At 37.3% G+C, this 26559-nt stretch overlaps 1 protein-coding gene across 1 annotated transcript in view; it reads left to right on the top strand.

Annotated features, from left to right (window-relative positions):
- The window catches only part of SEMA3E (semaphorin 3E), a gene marked incomplete at its 5' end in the record, with an annotated part of 261632 nt that overhangs the window by 134976 nt on the left and 100097 nt on the right, over window positions 1-26559 (top strand). The window contains one exon of the mRNA XM_082846435.1: window positions 17830-17990. Coding sequence (XP_082702561.1) covers window positions 17830-17990 — 161 coding nt within the window. The remainder of the gene's footprint in view (window positions 1-17829; window positions 17991-26559) is intronic.

The raw sequence follows: 26559 nt of genomic DNA, 5'->3' as shown, positions 1-26559 counted from the left end.
TATATGCCCAGTAGTGGTATTGCTGGATCGTATGGTAGTTCTGTTTTTAGTTTCTTAAGGAACCTCCATACCGTTCTCCATAGTGGCTGTATCAATTTACATTCCCACCAACAGTACAGGAGGGTTCCCTTTACTCCACACCCTATCCAGCATTTATTGTTTGTAGATTTTTTGATGATGGCCATTCTGACATGTGTGAGGTGATACCTCATTGTAGTTTTGATTTGCATTTCTCTATTGATTAGTGATTCTGAGCATCATTTCATGTGTTTGTTGGCAGTCTGTATGTCTTCTTTGGAGAAATGTCTATTTAGGTCTTCTGCCTATTTTTGGATTGGGTTGTTTGTTTTTTTGATATTGAGCTGCATGAGCTGCTTGTATATTTTGGCAATTAATTCTTTGTCCGTTGCTTCGCTTGCAAATACTTTCTCCCATTCTGAGTGTTGTCCTTTCATCTTGTTTATGGTTTCCTTTGCTGTGCAAAACCTTTTAAGTTTCATTATGTCCTCTTTGTTCATTTTTGTTTTTATTTCCATTTCTCTGGGAGGTGGGTCACAAAGGATCTTGCTGTGATTTGTGTCATAGAGTGTTCTACCTGTGTTTTCCTCTAAGAGTTTTATAGTGTCTGCGCTTACATTTAGGTCTTTAATCCATTTTGAGTTTATTTTTGTGTATGGTGATAAGGAAGTGTTCTAATTTCATTCTTTTACATGTACCTGTCCAGTTTTCCCAGCACCCCTTATTGAAGAGGCTGTCTTTTCTCCATGGTATATTCTTGCCTTCTTTATCAAAGATAAGGTGACGTTATGTGTGTGGGTTTATCTCTGGGCTTTCTATCCTATTCCATTGATTTATATTTCTGTTTTTGTGCCAGTACCATACTGTATTGATTACTGTAGCTTTGTAGTATAGTCTGAAGTCAGGGAGCCTGATTCCTCCAGCTCCGTTTTTCCTTCTTAAGATTGCTTTGGTTATTCGGGATCTTTTGTGTTTCCATACAAATTGTGCAATTTTTTGTTCAAGTTCTGAGAAAAATGCTATTGGTAGTTTGATAGGGATTGCGTTGAATCTGTAGATTGCTTTGGGTAGTAGAGTCATTTTCACAATGTTGATTCTTCCAATCCAAGAACATGGTATATCTCTCCATCTGTTTGTATCATTTTTAATTTATTTCATCAGTGTCTTATAGTTTTCTGCGTTCAGGTCTTTTGTCTCCTTAGGTAGGTTTATTCCTAGGTATTTTATTCTTTTTGTTGCAGTGGTGAATGGGATTGTTTCCTTAATTTCTCTTTCAGATTTTTCGTCATTAGTGTATAGGAATGCAAGAGATTTCTGTGCATTAATGCTGTATCCTGCAACTTTACCAAATTCATTGATCAGCTCTAGTAGTTTTCTGGTGGCATCTTTAGGATTCTCTATATCCACTATCATGTCATCTGCAAATAGTGACAGTTGTACTTCTTTTCCAATTTGGATTCCTTTTATTTCTTTTTCTTCTCTGATTGCCATGGCTAAAACTTCCATAACTATGTTGAATAATAGTGGTGAGAGTGGGCAACCTTGTCTTGTTCCTGATCTTAGAGGAAATGGTTTCAGTTTTTCACCACTGAGAACGATGTTGGCTGTGGGTTTGTCATACATGGCCTTTATTATATTGAGGTAGGTTCCCTCTATGCCTACTTTCTGGAGAGTTTTTGTCGTAAATCAGTGTTGAATTTTGTTGAAAGCTTTTTCTGCATCTATTGAGATGATCATATGTTTTTGTTTTTTTTTTAACATCTTTATTGGGGGTATAATTGCTTTACAATGGTGTGTTAGTTTCTGCTTTATAACAAAGTGAATCAGTCATACATAAACATATGTTCCCATATGTCTTCCCTGTTGCGTCTGATCATATGGTTTTTATCCTTCAGTTTGTTAATATGGTGTATCACATTGATTGATTTGCGTATATTGAAGAATCCTTGCATTCCTGGAATAAACCCCACTTGATCATGGTGTATGATCCGTTTAATGTGTTGTTGGATTCTGTTTGCTAGTATTTTGTTGAGGATATTTGCATCTATGTTTATCAGTGATATTGGCCTGTAGTTTTCTTTTTTTGTGACATTTTTGTCTGGTTTTGGTATCAGGGTGATGCTGGCCTTATAGATTGAGTTTGGGAGTGTTCCTCCCTGTACTATATTTTGGAAGAGTTCGAGAAGGATGGGTGTTAACTCTTCTCTAAATGTTTTATAGAATTTGCCTGTGAAACCATCTGGTCCTGGGCTTTTGTTTGTTGGAAGATTTTTAATCACAATTTCAATATCAGTGCTTGTGATTGGTCTGTTTATATTTTCTATTTCTCCTTGGTTCAGTCTTGGAAGGTTGTGCTTTTTAAGAATTTGTCCATTCCTTCCTTGCTGTCCATTTTATAGGCATATAATTGCTTATCGTAGTCTCTCATGATCCTTTGTATTACTGCAGTGTCAGTTGTTACTTCTCTTTTGTCATTTCTAATTCTGTTGATTTGTGTCTTCTCCCCTTTTTTCTTTATGAGTCTGGCTAATGGTTTATCATTTTTGTTTATCTTCTTGAAGAGCAAGATTGTAGTTTTATTGATCTCTGCTATTGTTTCCTTCATTTCTTTTTCATTTATTTCTGATCTGATGTTTATGATTTTTTTCCTTCTGCTAACTTTGGGGGTTTTTTGTTTTTCTTTCTCTAATTGGTTTAGGTGTAAGGTTAGGTTGTTTATTTGAGATTTTTCTTGTTTCTTGAGGTAGGATTGTATTGCTATAAAGTTCCCTCTTAGAACTGGTTTTGCTCCATCCCATAGGGTTTGGGTGGTCCTGTTTTCTTTCTTTCTTTTTTTTTTGAGGAATTTTCTATTTTCTTTTATAAAAGTGGTTTCAGGAGTTCAGACTCTAGATTCCTATTGGTGGTTGTGTTTTCATTGTCATTTGTTTTTAGGTATTTTTTGATATCCTCTTTGATTTCTTCAGTGATCTCTTGGTTATTTAGTAGCATATGTTTCGCTTCCATGTGTTTGTATTTTTTACAGTTCTTTTCCTGTAATTGATATCTGGTCTCATAGCATTGTGATTGGAAGAGATACTAGATACGACTTTAATTTTCTTAAATTTACCAAAGCTTGATTTCTGACCCAAGATATAATCTATCCTGGAGAAAGTGCCATGAGCACTTGAGAAGAAAGTATATTCTGTTGTTTTTGGATGGAGCATCCTATAAATATCAATTAAATTCATCTTGTCTAATGTGTCATTTAAAGCTTTTGTTTCCTTATTTATTTTCGTTTCAGATGATCTGTCCATTGGTGAAAGTGGGATGTCAAAGTCACCTACTATTATCGTGTCACTGTCGATTTCCTCTTTTATGGCTGTTAGCATTTGCCTTCTGAATTGAGGTTCTCCTATGTTGAGTACATAAATATTTACAATTGTTATGTCTTCGTCTTGGGTTGATCCCTTGATCATTATGTAGTATCCTTCTTTGTCTCTTGTAATAGTCTTTATTTTAAAGTCTATTTTGTCTGATATGAGAATTTTGAAAGCTACTCCAGCTTTCTTTTGATTTCCATTTGCATGGAATATCTTTTTTCATCCCCTCACTTTCAGTCTGATGTGTCCCTAGATCTGAAGTGGGTCTCTTGTAGACAGCATATATACGGGTCTTGTTTTTGTATCTATTCAGCCAGTCTGTGTCTTTTGGTTGGAGCATTTAATCCATTTACATTTAGGGTAATTATTGATATGTATGCTCCTATTACCATTTTCTTAATTGTTTTGCGTTTGTTTTTGTAGATCTTATTCTTCCCTTCTGTTTCCTTCCTAGAGAAGTTCCTTTAGCATTTGTTGTAAAGCTGGGTTGGTGGTGCTGAATTCTCTTAACTTTTGCTTTTCTGTAAAAGTTTTAATTTCTTCATTGAATCTGAATGAGATCCTTTCTGGGTAGGGTAATCTTGGTTGTAGGTTTTTCCCTTTCATCATTTTAAATATGTCCCACCACTCCCTTCTGCCTTGCAGAGTTTTGCTGAAAGATCAGCTCTTAACCTTATGGGGATTCCCTTGTATGTTATTTGTTGCTTTTCCCTTGCTGCTTTTAATTTTTTTTCTTTTTTATTTAATTTTTGATGGTTTGATTAGTATGTGTCTTGATGTGTTTCTCGTTGGATTTATCCTGTATGGGACTCTCTGCGCTTCCTGGACTTGATTTCCTTTCCCATGTTAGGGAAGTTTTCAACTATAATCTCTTCAAATATTTTCTCAGACCCTTTCTTTTTCTCCTCTTCTTCTGGGACGCCTATAATTCAAATGTTGGTCTATTTAATGTTGTCCCAGAAGTCTCTGAGACTCCTCAACTCTTTTCATTCTTTTTATTCTGCTGCTGTGTAGTTATTTCCACTATTTTATCTTCCAGGTCACTTATCCATTCTTCTGCCTCAGTTATTCTGCTACTGATTCCTTCTGGAGAATATTTGGTTTCATTTATTGTGTTGTTCATCATTGTTTGTTTGCTTTTTAGTTCTCCTATGTCCTTGTTAAACGTTTCTTGTATTTTCTCCATTCTTTTTCCAAGATTTTGGCTCATCTCTACTGTCATTACTCTGAATTCTTTTTCAGGTAGACTGCCTATTTCCTCTTCATTTGTTTGGTCTGGTGGGTTTTTACCTTGCTCCTTCATCTGCATATTTCTGCTCCTTCATCTGTATATTTCTCTGTCTTCACATTTTGTTTAACTTACTGTGTTTGGGGTGTCCTTTTCGCAGCCTGTAGGTTCGTATTTCTCTTTGTTTTTGGTGTCTTCCCCCAGTGGGTGAGGTTGGTTCAGTGACTTGTGTAGGCTTCCTGATGGAGGGGACTGGTACCTGTGTTCTGGTGGATGAGGCTGGATCTTGTCTTTCTGGGGGGCAGGACCACATCTGGTGGTGTGTTTCGTGGTGTCTGTGACCTTATTATGATTTTAGCCAGCCTCTCTGCTAATGGGTGGGGTTGTGTTCCTGTCTTGCTAGTTGTTTGGCATGGGGCATCCATCACTGGAGCTTGCTGGCCATTGGGTGGAGCTGGGTGTTAGCGTTGAGACGGAGATCTGTGCGAGAGCTCTCGCCGACTGATATTACGTGGGGCCAGGAGGTCTCTGGTGGTCCAGTGTCCTGAACTTGGATCTCCCGCCTCAGAAGCTCAGGCCTGACACCACGCTCTAGGAGCACCAAGACCCTGTCAGCCACGCTGCTCAGGAGAAAAGGGAAATTAAAAGTAATTTTTTAAATTATTAAAATAAAATTAAAAAAGAGAGCCACCATGCCAATAAACAAATCCAGCAATGATAACAAGCACTAAAAAGTAAACTAAGATAAACATAAAAATGAGAAACAAATCAGTCATAGACAGCAAACCCAAGTCTGCAGTTGTTCTCAAAGTCCACCTCCTCAATTTTGGGACTATTCATTGTCTATTCATGTATTCCACAGATTCAGGGTACATCAAGTTGATTGTGGGGATTTAATCTGCTGCTCCTGAGGCTGCTGGGGGAGATTTCCCTTTCTCTTACTTGTTTACACAGGTCCTGGGGTTCAGGTTTGGTTTTGGCCCCGCCTCTGCGTGTAGGTCGCCCTCAGGAATCTGTTCCCACCCAGACAGGAGGGGGTTAAAGCAGCAGCTGATTAGGGTGCTCTTGCTCACTCAGGCTGGGGGGAGGGAGGGGTACGGTAGTCACAACTGGAATGCGGGGCAAGCCTGCAGTGGCAGAGGCCCATGTAATGTTGCAGCAGCCTGAGGCACGCCATGTCTTCTCCTGGGGAAGTTGTCCCTGGATTGCGGGCCCCTGGCAGTGGTGGGCTGCAAGGCTATGCAGGGTGCGGGGTGTGAATAGTGACCTGTGCTTGCACACGGGATTCTTGGTGGCTGCAGCAGCAGCATTAGTGTTTGAAGACCGTCCCTGGGGTCTGAGCTGATAGCAGCGGCTCACGCCTGTCTCTGGAGCTCACTTAGGTGGTACTCTGCCTTCTGTGGGCACACAGGGAAGGAATCCCTTCTCCTCACACACCCCGAAACAATGATCTCTTGCCTCTTCGGCAGGTCCTGACTTTTTTCTGGACTCCCTCCTGGCTAGCTGTGGTGCACTAACCCTCTCAGGTGGTCTTCATGCAATCCAACCTCTGTCCACTCCCTGGGATCTTACCTCAGAAGCCCAAGCCTCAGCTCCCAGCCCCGCCCGCCCCAGTGGATGAGCTGACAAGCCTCTCAAGCTTGTGAGTGCCAGTCGGCACCGACCCTCTGTGCGGGAATCTCTCCGCTTTGCCCTCCGCACCCCTGTTGCTGCACTCTCCTCTGTGGCTCTGAAGCTTCCCCCCCCACCCCCCGTCTCCACCAGTGAAGGGGCTTCCTAGTGTGTGGAAACCTTTCCTCCTTCACAGCTCCCTCCCACTGGTGCAGGTCCCGACCCTATTCTTTTGTCTCTGGTTTTTCATTTTTCTTTTGCCCTACCCAGGTACGCGGGGAGTTTCTTGCCTTTTGGGAAGTGTGGGGTCTACTGCCAGCGTTCAGTAGGTGTTCTGTAGTTATTGTTCCACATATAGATGTATTTTTGATGTATTTGTGGGGAGGAAAGTGATCTGCACGTCTTACTCCTCTGCCATCTTGAAGGTCCTCCCCTGCCACCCCCCCCGGCAGTTAATATTTTTAAAGGCTACCATTTGTAAACCAATTGGGTGGAAGGGAGAGTTGGGGACAGTAGAAGCAGGAAAATCGGAAGCCGTTTCACTAGCCTAGTTGGGTAGTTGTAGTGAGATGTTGAGGACCGATAGTATGGCATTCAGGGAAAGGAGAATCAGGACAAATCCTAGATTTTTGGCAAGATCCAAAGAACCATTTACTGTGAGTGGAAGTCTGAGAGAGGAGTTGGTTTATAGGTGGAAATCACGAGTTATTCTTCATTTGCTCAGTTGGAAAAGCTAGTTTGTTAGAGTCCAGGAGAAGATGGCAAGTAGGCATTTGGCTCAATAAGTATGGATTTGGGGGTCAATATAGGAGGCAAGAAATTGAGTATCATATTACTTTGAAGCATTTCAGATATCAAGTATTTGAACCAGTGTATGATGAATTGAAAATTCAATTCCAGTTTTAGTTAATTTGCTTGTTTGTTGTTATGTGATGGAGTATTTATTAGAGAAAACATTATAGACCAATGATCGATAAAGTTGTTATAGAAAGGTACAGAATTTCAACAAAAACATAAAAATTTAGGTGTGTGGGAAATGGGTGAATGTGTTCAAAAGGTACAAACTTCCAGTGATAAATAAGTCATGGGGATGTAATGTAGAGCCTGGTGTCTGTAGTTAACAGTACCGTATTTTATCAGTATATTTGCAAGTTGATAAGAGAGTAGATCTTGAAAATTCTCGTCATAAGAAAAAAATTATAACTGTGAAATGATGGATATTAACTAAACTTATTGTGATCATCATTTCACTATATATGTATATCAAATCATTATGTTGCATACCTTGAACTAACCCAATATTACATTTCATCTCAATAAAGCTGGGGGGAAAAGCCCCTAAAATTTATGCTATGTATTAGCAAGTTATATTAGTCTAATATTTAAAATGATCAACTATAAAATGAAAAAGTGGCTGATAGACCTAGTCCCCTTCTTAGCATGACCTAACTTCAATTAAACATATAACCTGTATAAAATGTATTAGTTTTATAGCATAGAGCACTTCGGGGTCAAGATCATATTGAAATATATTTATAATTTAACAGCTAATTGTGCTAATTACAATTGCGTATACCTTAGCCAACTTTGTTCAAAAATGAAAAGTATCTTACAAAAAGCAGTGTTTTGTGGGGTGTAGTTTGAGTGATGGGAGTCAGGATTGTTCAGTGTGTGTTAGAGGAAATGCATTATGAAGTACTGTTGCTCTTTTATTTTAAATCCAATTCTAAGACAGAATACAGTGTAAATGTATAGAACAGTTGTATTATTCAAGTTTTAAATATTAAATGAGAGCCAATCCTTAGTGAAATGACATAATCCAGAAAAAGTGGCTTTTAAGATATTACTGTAAAATGAATGCTGTTTATACATGTCTCACGTTAAGAAATAAGTAACAAATAACTAAATGAAATCAAAGCTTTATTATCACAGATAATTTCATAGATTATATGAAAATATTTTGAAAGGAAGATGTTCAGATGATGATCAAACCTATAGCACACTATGATAATGCTGAGAGCACTTCGTTGGACTTCTAGGAACATGTTTCCTTTCTCACCCCTCCTCTCGATAAGTTTTAAATGACTAACAGTATAGAAAACGTTACGGCATTTCACACATATTCTTGGCTTTGTTAACTTCTGCTCTGACTGAACGTTTAAAACATCTTGTAGAATACTTGTTACTTCGAATTTTGGAATTCTCGTAAACAAGTGTCCAGAAATCAACACAGACTCAAGTTAAGAAGAGTAGGGTTGAAAGGTCAGTTTTGAGTGAGTCATTTTTCCCCTCCATGTGAAAGAAACTTTCTCATTGGCTAGTGTTCAATGAAAGCCTGACTATAAGTAAAAATTGACCTCCACAGTAGTGGCCTTGGGAAACTGCATGTTAAGCACAACATTTCTGATATTTTATAGTAGTGAGTAAATTATTAAAAAAATATTATGCCTCTTAATATAACTCCTAGTTAATCTGTGTATGAGAAAGGGTTGTGAATTTGGGAATCATGAGTGACTGGAAATAATTGTTAAAGCAAAACCAAATGAGTAAAAATGGATTCAATGGGGATCTTCAAAAATGGAGCTATCGGAAAAATCCAGAGGAAGTCTGAAGGGGATTGGAGTCTGAAGAGGCCAGTTGGGAAACATGCCCCTGAAGGCGGGGAGGATGGATGAGGAAAATGTCTGGATCAACCATGGTCTCCTTAGGGAGGAGAAAACATCTCACAAAGGCCTCTGGCTGTAAAACCACTGTCACTGCCCCAACGGTGGCACCTCCACTGTGGCCAAGGCTCCACCTTTCCTGACCCACGTAGGGCTCCCCAGCTGAACAGCTGTGCCTGGGAGTTTGTTGACACCCAGTTCAGCCTCCGGGAGACCAAGCATGTTCCTTGATTTATAACATTTTTTTTGGTGAGCTGTTAATGACAAACTGGTTAATTACCCTGGATAATCAAGAGTTAACTCTACTTACTAAAGCAAAACTATAGCACATTAAAAATATGTTTCTAACATGGTTGAAGCACAAATTTCTACATTTAAGAGCCTCGCCTCCTTCATCTTTCAGCCATGATGTCACAAAACATAAAACTTAACAGTTTAAACATTTCTTAAATTCAGATGTTGACAAAGCACCTTTAATCCTGTGGAAAAATAGGCAATGGACATAAAGGGAAAAATGGCGAAAAGTGCCAATAAGGTACTCTGAGATATAGGAAAGGATGCTTAACTTCATCCATAATAAGAAAATTAATTTGTATTCCCACAATCAGATCTGCAAAAATCCTAAATTTTCATAACATACTGTTCTCTTAGGTGATGTGCAACAGTCACTCTCACATATAGTAGTAGAATATTAAACTGATATAATTCCTATGGAGGCACATGGACAGTATCTGTAAAAAATTATGAACTCATGTTTCTTTAGGCCCAGCAATTCCACTCTAAAAATGTATATTACAGATATATTTTCACATATGTGAATTGGCGTATATTCATGTATACACATTGTTAGCACTGTTTTTTAAACCATTTTTTAAAATTGAAGTGTAGTTAATTTACAGTGTTGCATTAGTTTCAGGTGTACAGCAAAGCGATTCAGTTATACATTTATATATATATTCTTTTTCATATTCTTTTCTATTATAGGTTATTACAAGATATTGCATATAGTTCCCTTTGCTATATAGTAGGTTCTTGTTGTTTATGTTTTATATATAGTAGCTTGTATCTGCTAATCCCAAGTTCCGAATTTATCCCTCCTCCACCCACTTTCCCCTTTGGTAACATAAATTTGTTTTCTATGTCTGTGAGTCTTTCTCTTTTGTAAAGAAGTTCATTTATATCGTTTTTTTTTAGATTCCACAGATAAGTGATATCATGTGTAGTGCTGTTTTTAATAGCAAAACTTTATAAGAATTCAGTGCCTGCCAATAGCTGATTCATAAAGTGGGATATCATGCAAACTGTATCCTCTCTGAGTTTTGGTACAGGAAGACTTTTAAAGTATATAAAGTGAAGAAAAGCAAAGTAAACAACAGAGCTTATATTATGATTCTTTTTATATACCAAAAGTTAGGAAAGTATTAAAGACCTATATATTTACCTTATTTGTTGTGTAGGTGTAAGAAACTGTGGAGGAATACCCAAGAAAGTAGACAGGGTTTGACCCTTCAGGGTGAAGGAGTGAGAACTCTACAGGGAGAGTGAGGCCAGATGGAAGGGAATCTATCATTGTAAATCTTTATATTCTTTCTGGTTCTGAACCATAAAAAATATTTTCTTAAAAAAAAGTAAACCGGCCTGATTTTCTCCGGTATATAAGCCTGAAAAAACTTACCTCTAAAATTGATGTACAGAAATAAAATGAAGAATGCCAAAATCTGATTTGTGTTATTTTTACATAATTACATTGATTTTTAGTATCCCTCTGAAACCCCAGATCTAGTACCTAATGCAGATTATCTCAGTGTGCATTGAATGTTTCATCAAAATGAATTACAATCTGTTACCCCAATCCTAAACAGCTTAAATTTTAAAAAAGACTTTTACTGTATTGTGTAAAATTTGATGGCTAGCTTTCTTCCACTTAATCTTTCAGGGCTCTGCCGTCACAGTGCACCATGCTTTACTACTATCATTCTCCTCACCTGCTTATAATATATATATATATATTTTTTTCCCCATACCTTTTATTCAACTTTTGCCCCCTGCTGGCAATTATGCACATCAAAACCATTTGGTATTTTAAAAATAAATCCAGTCATGTACTTGCTCTTAAAACCTTTGAGGGCCTTTCCATTATATTTAGAATAACATGTCCTAGTTTACAAGGCCCCAAAGGAATGTTGAATGAAGGACACAGGGTGGTCCCAGGTCAGGGTCCCTCTGGCCTGCAGGCTCAGCTTCGGAAGCTGTTCACTTAGGACTTGCTCCTTTGGCCTCCACTGGAATAAAATGTAATTAAATATTTAGGAGGCAATCAAAAATTGTTAAATCATTGACTTTTATGGAGTAGCACTTTATAGTCTATGATTTTGTTCAGTTCAATGATTTAAGTATGTGCACTCACACACATACAGTACATGCATAGACAGTACATGCATAGACAGTGATTCTGTGTAACCTTTGTCCCATGGTGCCCTTGTGTTCGTTCAGAGACCTGTAAGGCAGAATATCGTGTATAACACTGAATAATGATAATTTATATAAGATAGGAACATAAGGAATATTAAAATTCTGACAGTATTATTTTCCTTGACCAAGGAAGTAAAAGGCTGTTTAATGCCTAGGCTATTCATGTGTACTTTTGAACTTTTTCTGCTTTTGTTGGAAGCAGTTTATGATTAAAAGTTGGAACACCACAATGCCTGTTGTGGACCTTTGACTTGTAAGAAAGATAGAAATCTAAAAGTTCAGAAAGTGCCTGAAAGGCTGGCCACAGTCCATTGCTGGAAAGACCAATTAGGAAGCCCTGTTTACACTTAAAAAAAAGTTAATTGCTTATTTCTTTACCACTCTGTTTCAACCTTATTACAAGCCATTAGTGAGTATTGATCAGGTCTGTCAAAATCATCAAAGCATGTAGTAAGAAACCTTTTCCTTTGGAATTGTTAAGAAGTTGAAGAAATTTCTAACCTTTATTTCTACATTTCATTTTCTTTAATAATGCTGACTTTGTGTGTGATTCAATATTTTATTGTTGAATTAACTTTAAGACATTGAATAAAAGAATTGATTTGGAAAATAATAAAAAGTTTAAAGTCCTGGGTCTCAGGAAGTCACTACTTTGCAGGTGACTGGTAGACGTATGCATTCAAAAAAGGAAACACCCATCCCTAGGAGATCTATTTTTTGTTTGAGAACTTAAAAATATGTACTCTGTCCTCCCCCATCTTGTACATGGATGTGTGGAATTTAATTATATTTTGACAAAGTGAGGAGAACTGTCTCTATATTATATTGATGTCAGTGAGTTTCAAAACTATTTCCCTTGCAGTTTTAAAAGAAAGACCATGAGAGGAAATGACTAAATCCTCTGAGTATGCCTTCATTGACAGCTGATAATTAGCAGGCAGCTTAGCAATAATAATTAGTTCCCCCTTGAGAAAATTTCCGGATGAACCCTGAGTTGGTGCATCCCAGTTTAGTCTTGTTTCTTTGTCCACTGCCTCCCCCAAGTAATTCGTGTTGTTTTTAGAGTAGGAAGAACTCAAGATGAGCTTCCTCCGGTTTATGCAGTCAGCACTGTCCATTATTTGCACTGTGTTTTCTGGAGATTACCTGAGATTAGAGTTTCTTTGTTCCCCTCTTCCTGTATGTTTTCTGATTCTTTCATCGAAGCAGCTTGCAGCAGTGCAGAGGGATAAATAGGTCAGCCATTGCTTGGTAAATACACCAAGTCCACGGACTATAATTTGGTGCTAAGACCACTATTATGACTTAAAATGCTGGCTCTAAAACTAAAATGAGGAAATATTCTTAAAGAAGGAGGGAAGCTTCCTGCTTGAGGTTTTTGTTTTGTTTTGTTTTGTTTTGTTTGCCTAAGTATATACCAAAAAATTTTTCAAATCATTTTGAAACTCTATCACAAGTTATCTACAAACATTTCAGTTTTCTTAAAGTAAGATGTATAAAACTGAAAATGTCACCAATTAATAAAGCAACATGAACACGTCCGTAGTCATTTGAGACAGCTTTTTAAATACATTAAATATTTTAAATATATTAAATACATTAAATACATTAAAAATACATTATATACATTAAATACATTAAAAATACATTAAATACATTAAAAAATTAAAATAATTAAAATTAAAAATAATTAAAATTGATATTAACCTAAATTTTCCTTTTGATGTTCTTGCTGTCGAATTGTTTTGAATTATATCAATCACAGCTATTGAATATTGGGAAGACCTTCCGTTTTACTTTATTATTAATATCAAGCTCTGCAAAAATGTATTCAAGTTCAGAAACATCATAATCCCTTAATAGACTAGACTTAGTTGCTTTTATAGGGAGTTTTCTATATAAGGTTATGGAGTCACTGTTTATAAGGAGCAAGCTTTTAACAAGTCAAACAATCTTGATGCTCTTCATCTCTGGGGACCAGAATTGGGGATGACTAAGCTCTGTGAGTATACAGTGGTGATAAACACCCCATCTCACATGGATCATTAATAGCAAAGCTCTCCAGTCAACCTCTTATTCAAATTTTGGCACCAACAATGACCAAATAACCTTAGCTGTGCACTGAATCTCTTAAAAGCTCTCTTTGCAATTAGAAAACGGAGGTAGTTGTAGGTCTTACCTCGTGGAAGTGCCCATGATTAAATGAGATATTTAGCCAAATATCTGGGCAACCCTGATCTAGTCAAGTTGAGACCTAAAATTGATCATCACATCAGGCAGTACTCTTAAGCAATTGATATAGTTTTTCTCCTGTATTATAGTGACTTTTAATTTGAATTTTAAGAAGCCTGGGGTCGATTTTGATACTCACTTTAACAGTGTATAGGATATTAGAGAATAACTTTCACTTAATAGCATTTATTCCAGCGTTCCCATCTTATTTTCTTCGTTTTTTATTTCCCTTCATTTTAGCACCCCTAGCCGTATATTTTTTTGTTCAACTGAATATATTTGTATGAGTCATCTCAGATCCTTTTTGGAAAGATGCAAGTTAAATAATCAAATAAATAAAAGTAGAAAATTAGAGTTAGTATTAAAGCATAAATACGCACAACCTTTAAAAAATGTTCCTCTGTGTCCATTACTCCAGATATATGTCTAAAACACAAATATTTATGCATAATGGGTACTTTTAACCTTTCCTGACTTAAAGTCGAGGATGTTGGAGAATCACAGACAGTGGTTAGTACCTTGATTCTGAAATTTCCACGGAAGAGCCTGAACTTCTTAGGAATCAGTCGTTGGCATTATTCTGTTGGGTGGTGATGGTCAAAGTGGAGAGTTACAGAAACATTCAATGCACAGCTCTCATATTGGGAACATGTTTAAAGAAAACTGCAGTCTGTTTATTGGATCTTATATTTAAAAAAAATAAGTTAGGAATTATCCCAGGAAGTGTCTTCATAAGTGAAATGAAATTTCTTAACTTACTACCTAAGACATGTACATGATATTCAATTTTATGTATCCAAACATACCTCGGCAGCAACTTCCTCTGAGGTGATATGAATGAATCAAAATAAATTAGCTCCAAAATTCCTGATAACCTAAAAGTATTCCCTGACCCTGTAATCATTTAAATATATGAAAAGTAATAAATGAATATTTTAACTACTTCCTTTTAGGCAAGCTTAAATAAGGGTCGTGGGTTATGCAGACTTGTTCGTTGATCACTCCCTCCATTTGTTAAGATTCCAAAAAATATAGATGCAGCACTGTACTTTGAAAGGCCGTAAAATATCTGTGGTTGGGTTTATTTTTTTTCAGCAATGTTTTATCACCTCCATTTCAAAAATGCAATTTAGTCAAAGAATTAATAATTTTGAGTGTACAAGGGTGATTAACATGTGAGGAAACCAATCTAAAGAGGTTAAGTGGTTGTTCATAGTTACTCAGGTAATTAATGGCGAAGCCAAGACCAGAACCTGGCTCTTCAGATTCTCAGCCTACAGGACTTTCATTATGGCATATACATCTGTTGTACTTTAATTCTCATTTTTGTTTTTTTTTGTAATTTGAGTGATTTTTCATTGTAATAGTATATAGCTGTAGGATGGTCATTTATTCTCTGGGCACCTGAGTTTCTTCATAAGTAAAATAAAGGACAGTGGTAATTCAGACGGTTACACTGTGGTTGTTTACTGTGGTGAAAAAAATTGATACATGTAAAGGCTGTAAGAAATGAACAGTTAAAAAATTTGCATTTGGGGCTTCCCTGGTGGCGCAGTGGTTGAGAGTCCGCCTGCTGATGCAGGGGACATGGGTTCGTGCCCCGGTCTGGGAAGATCCCATATGCCGTGGAGCGGCTAGGCCTGTGAGCCGTGGCCGCTGAACCTGCCCGTCTGGAGCCTGTGCTCCGCAACGGGAGAGGCCACAACAGTGAGAGGCCCGCATACCGCAAAAAAAAAAAAAAAAAAAAAAATTTGCATTTGTTGAAATTTTTCCCTTTGCATTTTCCAGTCTACATCTCCACAGGAACATGAGTTCATCTTTGTGGTCTCATGGGATCGACTTCGTCATAGCGATGGGAAGATGGGTCAGAATAAAATTTGATTAGAAGAAAATAAGACTGATGGGCCAGTAGTTAGTCTCTATTACTGACAAAGAAACAGGAACGATGACCTTTACACTATAAAAATTATAGTAAGCATAGTATGCATTGCAGAAATTGGCAAGTCATAAAAACAAGTAGAAGTTTTGATGTCTATATCTCTATTTATATACAGAGGTAATGAAGTCCTAATGACTCATTGGGAAAAAGCAAGGTCATTCCATCCCTAGATGGAATTCATTTATGGAGTGCCTCCTTTACTGGTTGAGCTGCCTCTCTTTCCAATTCATACTTTTAAAAATTGGCACTGACTACTCCACTGTGGCAGCACTTTAGGGTAGCGCCCTCATGTTTCATTCCTTTCCTGGCTTTCTCTCATTTTCCAGCCAACTTATTCTTCTAAGCTTTGTACAGTACTGTGTTTGGTAAGTCTGTAGTTTAGAGAGCTGCTAATTCTAGCTAGTGTATAACCATTCTTTGAACAGTTGAATCTTTTCAGATAATGATTGCACCATGCATAAAGCTTGAGGAATTATAGCAACATACTAGAATAACTGGGGAGCCTTCTCTGGAAAATACTCCACTTAGCAGCCCTGTTGTAAAACCATAAGTGAATACATGTGAAGACAAAGTGTAATGGCAGTGGAGAGCTCTGATTTATATTTTTGTTATAGTATTGAATCCCTAAAATACACATCTCTGTTTGTGAATGCCTATTTAGGAAGGAAAACAGTGTGATGCTACCTTGACAAAATTACTGAGTGGGAAAAATTTGTCTTCCAGGATTCAAGAACGCCTAATCTCTCAAATTCCTATTTTCATCTTCCCTAAATAAAGCACCTTATTACTATTTCCATCTGTCCCTCAAAACTTTAAGTTCTTTATTTAGGTGAATGGTCAAATGATTCAGTATCACAAGTTTTACCTTTATAAATGATAATTTGATGTTAGCAAAATTGGTTGTTTTAACTAAAGGTTTAAAGTTAGCCCCATTCCACAAAACTTTGGACATCAACAGTTTCAGAGTAGACAAATAGAAGTTAATACATTCATAATAGAGGGGAAAAGATACTTCATTTCTCTTTTCTCAGAAATAGGCAGTGTAAGAGTGGACAAAGTGCTATCGATTTTCATATTTCATACTGCTGTCTGGGTTTGAGTGTTCTGGTTACCAGTATTTCACCTTCTTTGTCAGATGCATTAGGAGCTGACCTTTGGGAAATGAAGTTATCTTCTAACTTGTCAATATTTCCAAGGAGCCTCTTTAAGAAATCTTCAACATGCAGGGTTTCGTATTAATTCTCTCTCATCCTCAAAGGCTCTCACATTATCATTTACCAACCTTAAGTAGTGAACTGCCATATGCAATTAAATAGCTTCAACAAACAAACAAATACACACATATGAGAGGTTTGCCAGATTCTGGCTTTCTAAAATTAAATGTATGTTAACTAAAACAAATAATTTGTAATTTCTGAAGTAGGGGTGAATGCATAAACACCAGCCCAAATCACAGTGGTAGAAAGTAGATCCCCATCAGTTTTAACAGTCATTCCCACTGTACTGAATACTACCACATTAACAACACTGATAGTTTCCATTCTTGGACAATTTGATTTTGGACATGACTTTCAAAACCAGTTTCAAGTGGAAACATTTTTTCTGAGTTGTTGTTCATCTGGAATTAACTGGACTTGCTTTGGGAATATTTATTGTAGAATTGGGATTTTTGTTATACATAGAAAAGTAAATATAAAAGTCATAATGGAATGACTTTTCTGTGTAGCACTTTACATTAAAGTTTGTGAAAAATAATTCTTTCTGTATTTAAAAACGTAGGATATTTACCTTACCTATTAAGTTGAATCAAAGCTTTTCAATTAATAAACTTATAAAAGATGTTAATTTGTGCATATCACAACTTATTTCCGTTGTACTTTTTTTTACACACTGAACAAATATTTAAAAATTTTTTTCCAGTGTTATTGAATTATAGTTGATGTATAATGTTGTATTAGTGTAAGGTTACAACATATTGATTTGATATATGTACATATCAAGAAATGCTTACCACAATAAGTTTAGTTAATATCCATCACCTGACATAGTTAGAATACTTTTCTGTTGATTCGAACTTTTAAAATCTACTATCTTAGCAATTTTCAAATACACAATTAAGTATTGTTGATGCACTATATATTTTTAATCTTTTTAAGTAATAAATTTTAAAGACTTTGTATTTATGATAAAATGAATGTTAATTGCACAGTATTAATAGGTATGAAAATAGAGCCATGAGAAGAGTGTTATAAAGGTATTTATATTTTCTCTTGTATTTAGTGTACATTTTGTTTTGTATTTCAGAGCTCTTGGATCTAAACAGAACGTCAGTCTTCCATAGCCCTTTTGGATTTCTTGATCTCCAGACAATGCTGCTGGATGAATATCAAGAGAGACTCTTCGTGGGAGGCAAGGATCTTGTGTATTCCCTCAGCTTAGAACACATCGGCAGTGACTATAGAGAGGTATGGAAACAGCAAACTATATTTCAGGAGAGAAAGAAAAGGAGTAAGAGAGATAGCTTCTTGCGTGGGTTTTACTTGGACTAGATTTTTCATTGTCTTGGCCATTTCACATTCTGAGTGATAATATTATTGAAATAAAATATTCATTAAAATCATTTTGAGAAAAAGTTACAAATGATGGAGAATGAACTTTTCTAGCACACTACAGATCTCTGTGTCCCCAGAAGACTTCTGATTGGTGCACTGGACGTTTCTCTTGCCTGATGGCCCTTGTCACCACACCCACTGTCCTGACACCTGGGTTTGGAATATGCTGATTTAAAGTACCTTTAGGCCTTATTACTCCAGAAATCCCATCCTGAAGAAATACGGATGTGTGAACTCAGTATAGCTAACTCATGTATTTCTGTTGGTAAGATCACTAATTCAGGTGGATGCTTTTTAAACCTGAAGGATTAAAGTATTAAAATAGGCGAGCACCCAACTTTTCTGAGAAAGATTAACTGTAAGAAGAAAAATGGTTCTTATAATCTACGCTTATAGAGTTGAATTGAGGTAATATGTTTCCAGAAATATTGATATATCAACCTTATATAAAACATGCAGAAATATTTATAGACCATAGGATATTTTTGGCATAAATGTATTACATAATACATTTTCTTTATAATTTACTTATTTATTTTTATGTTTGTCGAAATGTATGATGTCCATATTTTTTAAAGGCATTTTTAAAACAATGTATCATAAAAAGCAGCATACCTTCATCCCTGACAGTTCCTCATCTCTGGAGGAAATCATGTAAAACTCTCATTTCTTCTGGTTCTTACCTCCATATGTCTAAGTAACATTTGTGTACTGTTCTTCCTTGGTATTGTTAATTTTAGATAATATCTGTTGACTTTCTGTAAAGGAAGATGAGGATTTTAGCTTTCTTTTCTTGCAGTACCGTAGCTAAAATATCTGCACTATTTCACCAGCAACCCCTACTCATCTGCCTGGTCATCTTCCCAGTAGAGCTGTACCACAACTTTTAGCTAAGTAATAACTATTTACATTATTATAATTGGGAAAATGGATCACACTTCTTCCCGCCACCCCAGATGAAATATTTCCTCTTTGTTTCATTTGCTTAGATTACTTTTACTCATTTTTCACCAAACTTTCTACCAGAGTTCTTATACTCCTCTTAATATTGTAAACCGTATGGCTTTCCAAATCAGTTTTTGGTTTTTAAATGAGATGCGTCCTTCCCGATTCTCTTGTCAGCCCAGAGTTGAACTTCAGCATCATGCTGGAGCATCCCCTCAACCTCCCACTTGTGTGATATTCTTTTGTAGTTTAGTCTGACATTTTACTGAAACACACCTTCAATTAGCTTGCTGAAGAAAGATCCAAAGTAAACTTTGGAGGTATTTTTAATGTTTAAAAATAAGATTTTTCGGACTCCACACAGAATTGGTAGATGCATGTAAAATTCTAGAATGAAAATCATTTGCTCTAGAATTTTGAGGATAGTGTTCCATTGTTTTCAGACTTCGAGTATAGCTGCAGAGAAGTGCGATACCATTCTAATTTCAAAATTTTATTTATAAGCTGTTTCCTGCCACCCTGTTCCCCTAATCCTGTCCTCATGCCCTTCTATGTTTTAACATTTTCTCAGATTTTCTTTAAGGTTTGATCTGTTTTTCATTCACTGTGTTGAGACACAGTGGGCCTTCTGCAGGGGAAAGCCTTGGCCTTCAGCTCTGGAAAATGTTATTATTTCTTTGATGTTTTCCCTTCTTTTCCATTTTCCTCCTGACTCTCTTTCTGGGACTTCTATAAGGCAGAGTTTTGTTCTCAATTGTCTGGCCTGCTGTTTATTATACAGACGTTGAACGATTTCTCCTGATTTCACCCACACCCACCCCTTTTCCCATTTTCAGAAGAGCCCTAGACTTCTAATTCCTGAGAATTTTTCAAGTTCTTTTTCATGAATCAGCTTGTTTATTGGCTCCCTTCACCTTGCAGGCATTTAGATTTCAGCTTTTCTCATGTGGAAAGCCAGTCAACACCTGTCCATATGTTGTAGAACTTCCAAAATGTTGCTCATATTTCTTTGGCATCTCCACAAGTTCTATTTGTCCTTTTTGCATTATGTCCTTTGGCTACTATTTTATTTGCAGGATGAAGTGGAGACACATAATGTGTTAAACTCTTTCCTTTTTTTTTCTATCACCCTTAATTTTATTTTCTCTGCAGTTCTCAAAAGAGATGATTGCTCTCTCTCTCTCTCAATGTCTATCTAAAATATATATTATAAAATTGTATATTTATTTATATATATAAAACATAAATATGCAATATTTGTATTATACACACACATCATTTTTGGGGATTTTTTAATTGAAGTATTGTTGATTTCCAATGTTTCAGATGTACAGCAAAGTGATTCAGTTATGTATATATGTGTATACATATATTCTTTTTCAGATTCTTTTCCATTATAGGTTATTACAAGATACTGAATATAGTTCCCTCTGCTATACAGTAGGACTTTGTTGTTTATCAACTTAATATATAGTAGTTTATATCTGCTAATCCCAAACTCCTAATTTATCTCTCCCCCCACTGCCTGTCCCCTCTGGTAACCATAAGTTTGTTTTCTATGTCTGTGAGTCTATTTCTGTTTTGTAAATAAGTTTATTTGTGTCATATTTTAGTTGCCACATATAAGCGATATCATATGCTATTTGTCTTTCTCTGACTTCACTTAGTATAATAATCTCTAGGTCCATCCATGTTGCTACAAATGACATTATTTCATGAGTAATATTCCATTGTATATATATACTACATCTTCTTTATCCATTCATCTGTTGATAGACATTTAGGTTGTTTCCATGTCTTGGCTATTGTAAATAGTGCTGGTGTGAACATTGGGGGGCATATATCTTTTCAAATTGGAGTTTTCGTCTTTTCCAGGTATACACACATAAATCTTTAAGACCATCAAGGACCTCCTTCTTCCAGACAAATTCAGTGGATTTTCCTCTCCCTTTTTTGGATGGTCATTTTCCTCCTAACTGTGGTGTTCACCACGTGACCCCCTTCTTTTTCTCTCGGGTAGATCATGTGCACACTCCAGTTCTTTGAAGGAATAGCTAAGCTAGGGGTGGTTAGAATGGGGGCCATGGAATAATCTCTGTTATGGGATGATTTCCTCCCCCCCAACCCCTAATTCATATGTTGAAGCCCTAACTCCCAGTCCTGAGAATGTGACTTTAAAGATGTGATTAAGTTAAAATGAGGCAATTAGGGTGGGCCTAATCCAGTCTGACTGGTGTTCTTATAAAAAGAGGAAATTTGGGTACATTAAAGAGACATCAGGGATATGTGCCCATAGAGGGAAGGCCATGTGAGGACACAGTGAGAAGGCAGCCATCTGCAGGCCAAGGAGAGGCCTCAGAAGAAACCAGAGGTGCCAACACCTTGAACTTGGACTTCTAGCCTCCAGAACTATGAGAAAAGAAATTTCTGTTATTTAAGCCACCCAGTCTGTAACATCTTGTTATAGCAGCCATAGCAAACTAATAAAATCTCCATATTAACATTATAAGTATGTGAATATGGAAAGATCCTTCAAGGGATCCGACACCCAGAAGATTAAGAATCTTTGCATTAAGGAAGTAGTTCTTAAATTGCTGTCCTTCGATCTGGATCCTGTAGCTCTCATGGAGTGGGTCCCTGAAATCCACATTTATGACACGCTTTCTAGATGACTTTTATGTACACAAAATCTCATAACAGTTTTCCTGAGCCCTCATTTCCTATGTGGAACTAAGGCCAGGAGTTAGCAGCTTCCCACTTTAATGTGATTCTGCTTTAGAGTAGGGGAAATTGAATAACCTACTTATCCTTGATTGTTTTGGCCTAATTGTACCCTGAGGCCTTTAATGCTAGAAAGACTGCTTTAATGGAGGAAATGACCTGTGAAGACTATATAAGGATAAGAAAGCTGGAGAGTGATGAGTATTTATGAACTGCATCTTAGGGAGCTAAATAGAACAGTAGCTGGCTGTTGAAGCTTCAGGGTTCCATCCAGCAAGGATGTCAAGGAAAGTAGCTACACAAATTATTAAATTGAATAACTTTGCTGCATTCAAGGGTAAATCCTTGTTTTGTGGGGCCTGAAGTATATACAGTTTGCTGGGCCACTTCAGGAAATATAATTCAAACTTAAATTTCAAAATTGCTAACGCCCCTCCCAGGGCCACAGAAGGGCTGGGTACTCGTGAGGAATTCTGAGAGGTAAGCTACATTAACTCTGAGGTGACTTCACCCCACCTGCATTTGTTATTTTGTACTTTTCTTGCCTATTTCCACAGAATGGTTAGCAATAAAACTCCACATAGACGTTCTGCATTTATTTTCAGTAACAGCAGAGTTAGACAAGGTCTACTTCATAGACAGTCTGTTTAAAAAAAGTAGACTTAAGAATGAGAGGGCTCCCCTGGTGGCACAGTGGTTGAGAGTCGGCCTGCTGATGCAGGGGACACGGGTTCGTGCCCCCGTCCGGGAAGATCCCGCGTGGCGCAGAGCGGCTAGGCCCGTGAGCCATGGCCGCTGAGCCTGCACGTCCGGAGCCTGTGCTCCACAGCGGGGGAGGCCGCAGCAGTGGGAGGCCCGCGTAGCGGGGGGAGAAAAAAAAAAAAGAATGAGAGTTGGTGCCTCAGTGCTGTCCAGGCTCTGCAGATGTGATGTTTCTGCTTCTTGGCCAAGTTCTCCTCCTGTCTTTCCTGGACCTTACTCCTTCAATGATTTACCTGTTATTATATCTTTAATCTCTCCTGCTTTATCTTTGGGTTTCTTAACCTCAATACTGTTAACATTTGGAATAAGTCTAGGTTGGAGCAGAGAGTGTCCTGTGCCATTGTAGGATGATTAGCTGTATCCCTGGCTTCTATCCAATACACTCCAGTAGAATGCTGCCCCTGAGTCATGATAATCAAAAAGTCTCCAAGACACTGTCAGATACCCCCCGGGAGGCAGAATTACCTCAGGTCAGACCACTTTGTCTAGCCCATCATTTTATAAGCAGGATACAGACCTCTCATTTAAAAAGTCCCACCATAAACATATATCTACTTGGTGCTACCACATCCCTGCTTCTTCCCCTGGGATCAGTCACCTTGGAAGAGTAGCCAAAGCCCATTTTCCCCACTTTCTCACTTTCCATTTATTTCTTAGTTTTTAATATCTTTTAAAATGTAATATGTGGGGCTTCCCTGGTGGCGCAGTGGTTGAGAGTCTGCCTGGGGATGCAGGGGACACGGGTTCATGCCCTGGTCTGGGAAGATCCTACATGCCGCGGAGTGTCTGGGCCCATGAGCCATGGCCGCTGAGCCTGCGCGTCCGGAGCCTGTGCTCCGCAACGAGAGAGGCCACGACAGTGAGAGGCCCGCGTACCGCAAAAAAAAAAAAAAAAAGCTATCCATGTTTAAATTGGCTTTTTGGCTTTTTTTTTTTGGCCGCACTGCATGGCATGCAGAACTTCCCCAATCAGGGATCATACCCATACCCCCTGCATGGGAAGCACGGAGTCTTAACTGCTGGACCACTGGGAAAGTAAAAAATCTTCTTCATTAAATTTCCTTTCAGTCACTACTTAATTTTAAAATTATCATTTTGTATTGAGGAAGAACTTCCAATCTAGATCATCTGAAAAGGAATGTACCTGTTTCTTCTCATATTCTCCACCCCCAATTTATTTATACTTAGTGCAATATCAAGATGTGGCCAAAAGAGATAATGAAAGTTTATTATGTTATTATTAAATTGTCTAGTTAGCAGCTGTACACTCAGCAATATTAAATGTTTTTTGTTTTTGTTTTGCGGTACGCGGGCCTCTCACTGTTGTGGCCTTTCCCGTTGCGGAGCACAGGCTCCGGACGCGCAGGCTCCGTGGCCATGGCTCACGGGCCCAGCCGCTCCGCGGCATGTGGGATCTTCCCAGACCGGGGCACGAACCCGTGTTCCCTGCATCGGCAGGCGGACTCTCAACCACTGCGCCACCAGAGAAGCCCTAAATGTTATTTTTACATGATGCATAGTTGTTTGAACTTCAGTCTGGTGAAATGTAATTTGAGTTAAATCTAAGGGGATTTAAATATATGCATGCAAAATTAATGAGTTGCTTTTTTTAGCGTTAAACGTGTAATTCATAAAAAACTGTGTATGTTAAAAATATGATCAAGAAAGGGAAGCAAGGGAATAAATACAAAACATCCTGGTATATTGCTAGCATTTAAGGAGCATTTAAGAGTAAAATTTACACAATTATTGAGTAATTCAAGCAATTCTTAAAAGAGGATTTAAAAAAACTTTTCCTGTGACTCTAAAATGTTTCAATAATATATGATAATATTTCAAAATGGTAAATAATAATATTAATTAGTAAACCAAAACTAGTAATGACTTAAAAATCCCTCTAGATATTACACAAAGTAAAGTTTTTTCATATAGCACCTAACAATTATTGAAAACATTTTTGTGCTGTTTTCCATATTCCATGAGAAAAATTTATTTCCTAATTCATATTTATCAGGTTTATTTGTATTACCATAAAGAAGCCTTAGCCATGGTACCTTTATTTGTGTTTCTTTATTGGTTGAAAGTTTGTCTTCATTCTTTCTGATCAACATTTCATTTCTAGAATGAGATATAATGGATCAACAGCTACATTTTTTTTTTTGATATTTGACAGAAAGAGCCAACAGATTATTTTTTTGTTTTATTTTAACTTATTTTCATTTGCAGATATTATGAGACCTTTTGAAAAGTAGCAGAATGTAATAGCAAAGAACACGTTTTATAGCCAGATTGCCTGAACTCCCGTATCTGGTCCAGCACTTAGGCAATGAGTGATCTTGGTCAGCTTATTCCATAACTCTATTTCTCAGTTTTCTCATCTGTAAAAGAGAGATAATCATAGTATTTATCTCACAGCTTTTATAAGACAGTTTATTGACTTATTAGTTGCCTAGGCCAGTGCCTGAAACATAGTAAGTATTATCCAAATATTTGCTATCATGGTTATTATCTAAACAAGACATAGAATCAGCACATGATTCCTATGTGCTGCCATTTCTAACTGAGGTAGAAGAGTACTTCATATTTTTAGAGGTGATTCAACTAAGTTCTAGAAACAGTCATGGAGATACGAAGTATGCAGAGATGAATAAAACAGTCCCTACCCTAAAATATTTCTAATGCAATGGAGAAGATACATACATACACATCTGTCACAGGTAGCACAGTTTGAATAGAACTATAACAAAGGCCCAAGTAAAATGCTAAGAAAGTATACAGAAGCTGGGAGTTGAGGTTTCCTGGAGGAGATATAATTTAAAATTGGACTTTGAATCGTAGTTGGAATTTTGATTCACACAGATAGGTAGTGGGAACAGAGAGAGTACAGGGAAGAAGGTCAGACATTTTAGAGCACTTTGAAGTAATGACTTGGCTGAAGTAGATAGGTGAGGTGGGGGCATGAGGGTATCAACAGGGTAGAATGAGAGTTAAGGATGGAAATGGGGTTTAGACCAGATCCTGAAGAATATTGACTGCTGTGCTGTTGAAACTTAATCTTCTAGGCAATGCAGGAGCCAGTGGGAGAGTCTGAATACGTGTAAAACACAATCAGAATGGTAGTTCAGCATGATTGCTTTAGCAGCAGCATGTTGGGTGAATGGAAGGAAGAGGAGAATAGGGCCATGAGGCCAGTAAGTAGCAGTTAGAACTTAAAACCAGGTTCACCTGTCTTGGAAGCCTAAGGTCTTTCCACCACGTCACAGTGTTGAGAACCAGGCTGCTGCTCTGGTGTGAACTCCGTGTCTCCCAAGGTGGTCTTCAGTGTACTGTTAGTTCTGCCTTTTGTCATGAGGTGTTTCTTTCCTCTTGCTTCTTATTCCCTTTGCATGACTAACGTTTACCTTCGTAATGGTTAAGAGACTAGTGGAACAGTTAGTGGTTGGTGACAGTAGTGGAGGAAAACCACTGACAAGTGTGAGAAGGAACTGTTAACTTAACGGCAAAGTTGAGTTCCCCACGAGGCTCCGGTATTTCAACCATAGGTGAGGGACTAGCTTGTCCGTCTCCTATCGACATAGCCCCTTGCAATCTGTGCACATTTGAGAAGTACTGAGATTCCTGAAAAACAAATCAAAATTATTCTCAGGGAGGTAGCAATAGTAGTTTGAGGTATAAAATCTTCTTTTCTTGTTTCATTTCATGAAGAAATCAAAAGTGGAAATGTTTGTTTATTTAAGCTGTATTTTATAGGACGTCATAAAACATTCCATATTTACTAATAAATATTCACTTTAACAAATTTTCACCCCTGGCTTTCTCCAAGTTTCTAAATTTCAGCTTTATTTTTCTAAAATTACTCTCACCACCATTATTTTAAGCTAAAGTTACACTACTTAATTTGGATGTCTCTAAATATAACTCAGTCACTTCTGTTTGTAAAAATATTTATACTTTTCTCGTTTACTCAACTTTACTGAATCCAAGGTGAAAAATA

This window comes from Leucopleurus acutus (assembly GCF_964270905.1).
Source record: "Leucopleurus acutus genome assembly, chromosome: 9".
NCBI lineage: Eukaryota > Metazoa > Chordata > Mammalia > Artiodactyla > Delphinidae > Leucopleurus > Leucopleurus acutus.
This window is presented reverse-complemented; position numbering and strand designations above follow the sequence as displayed.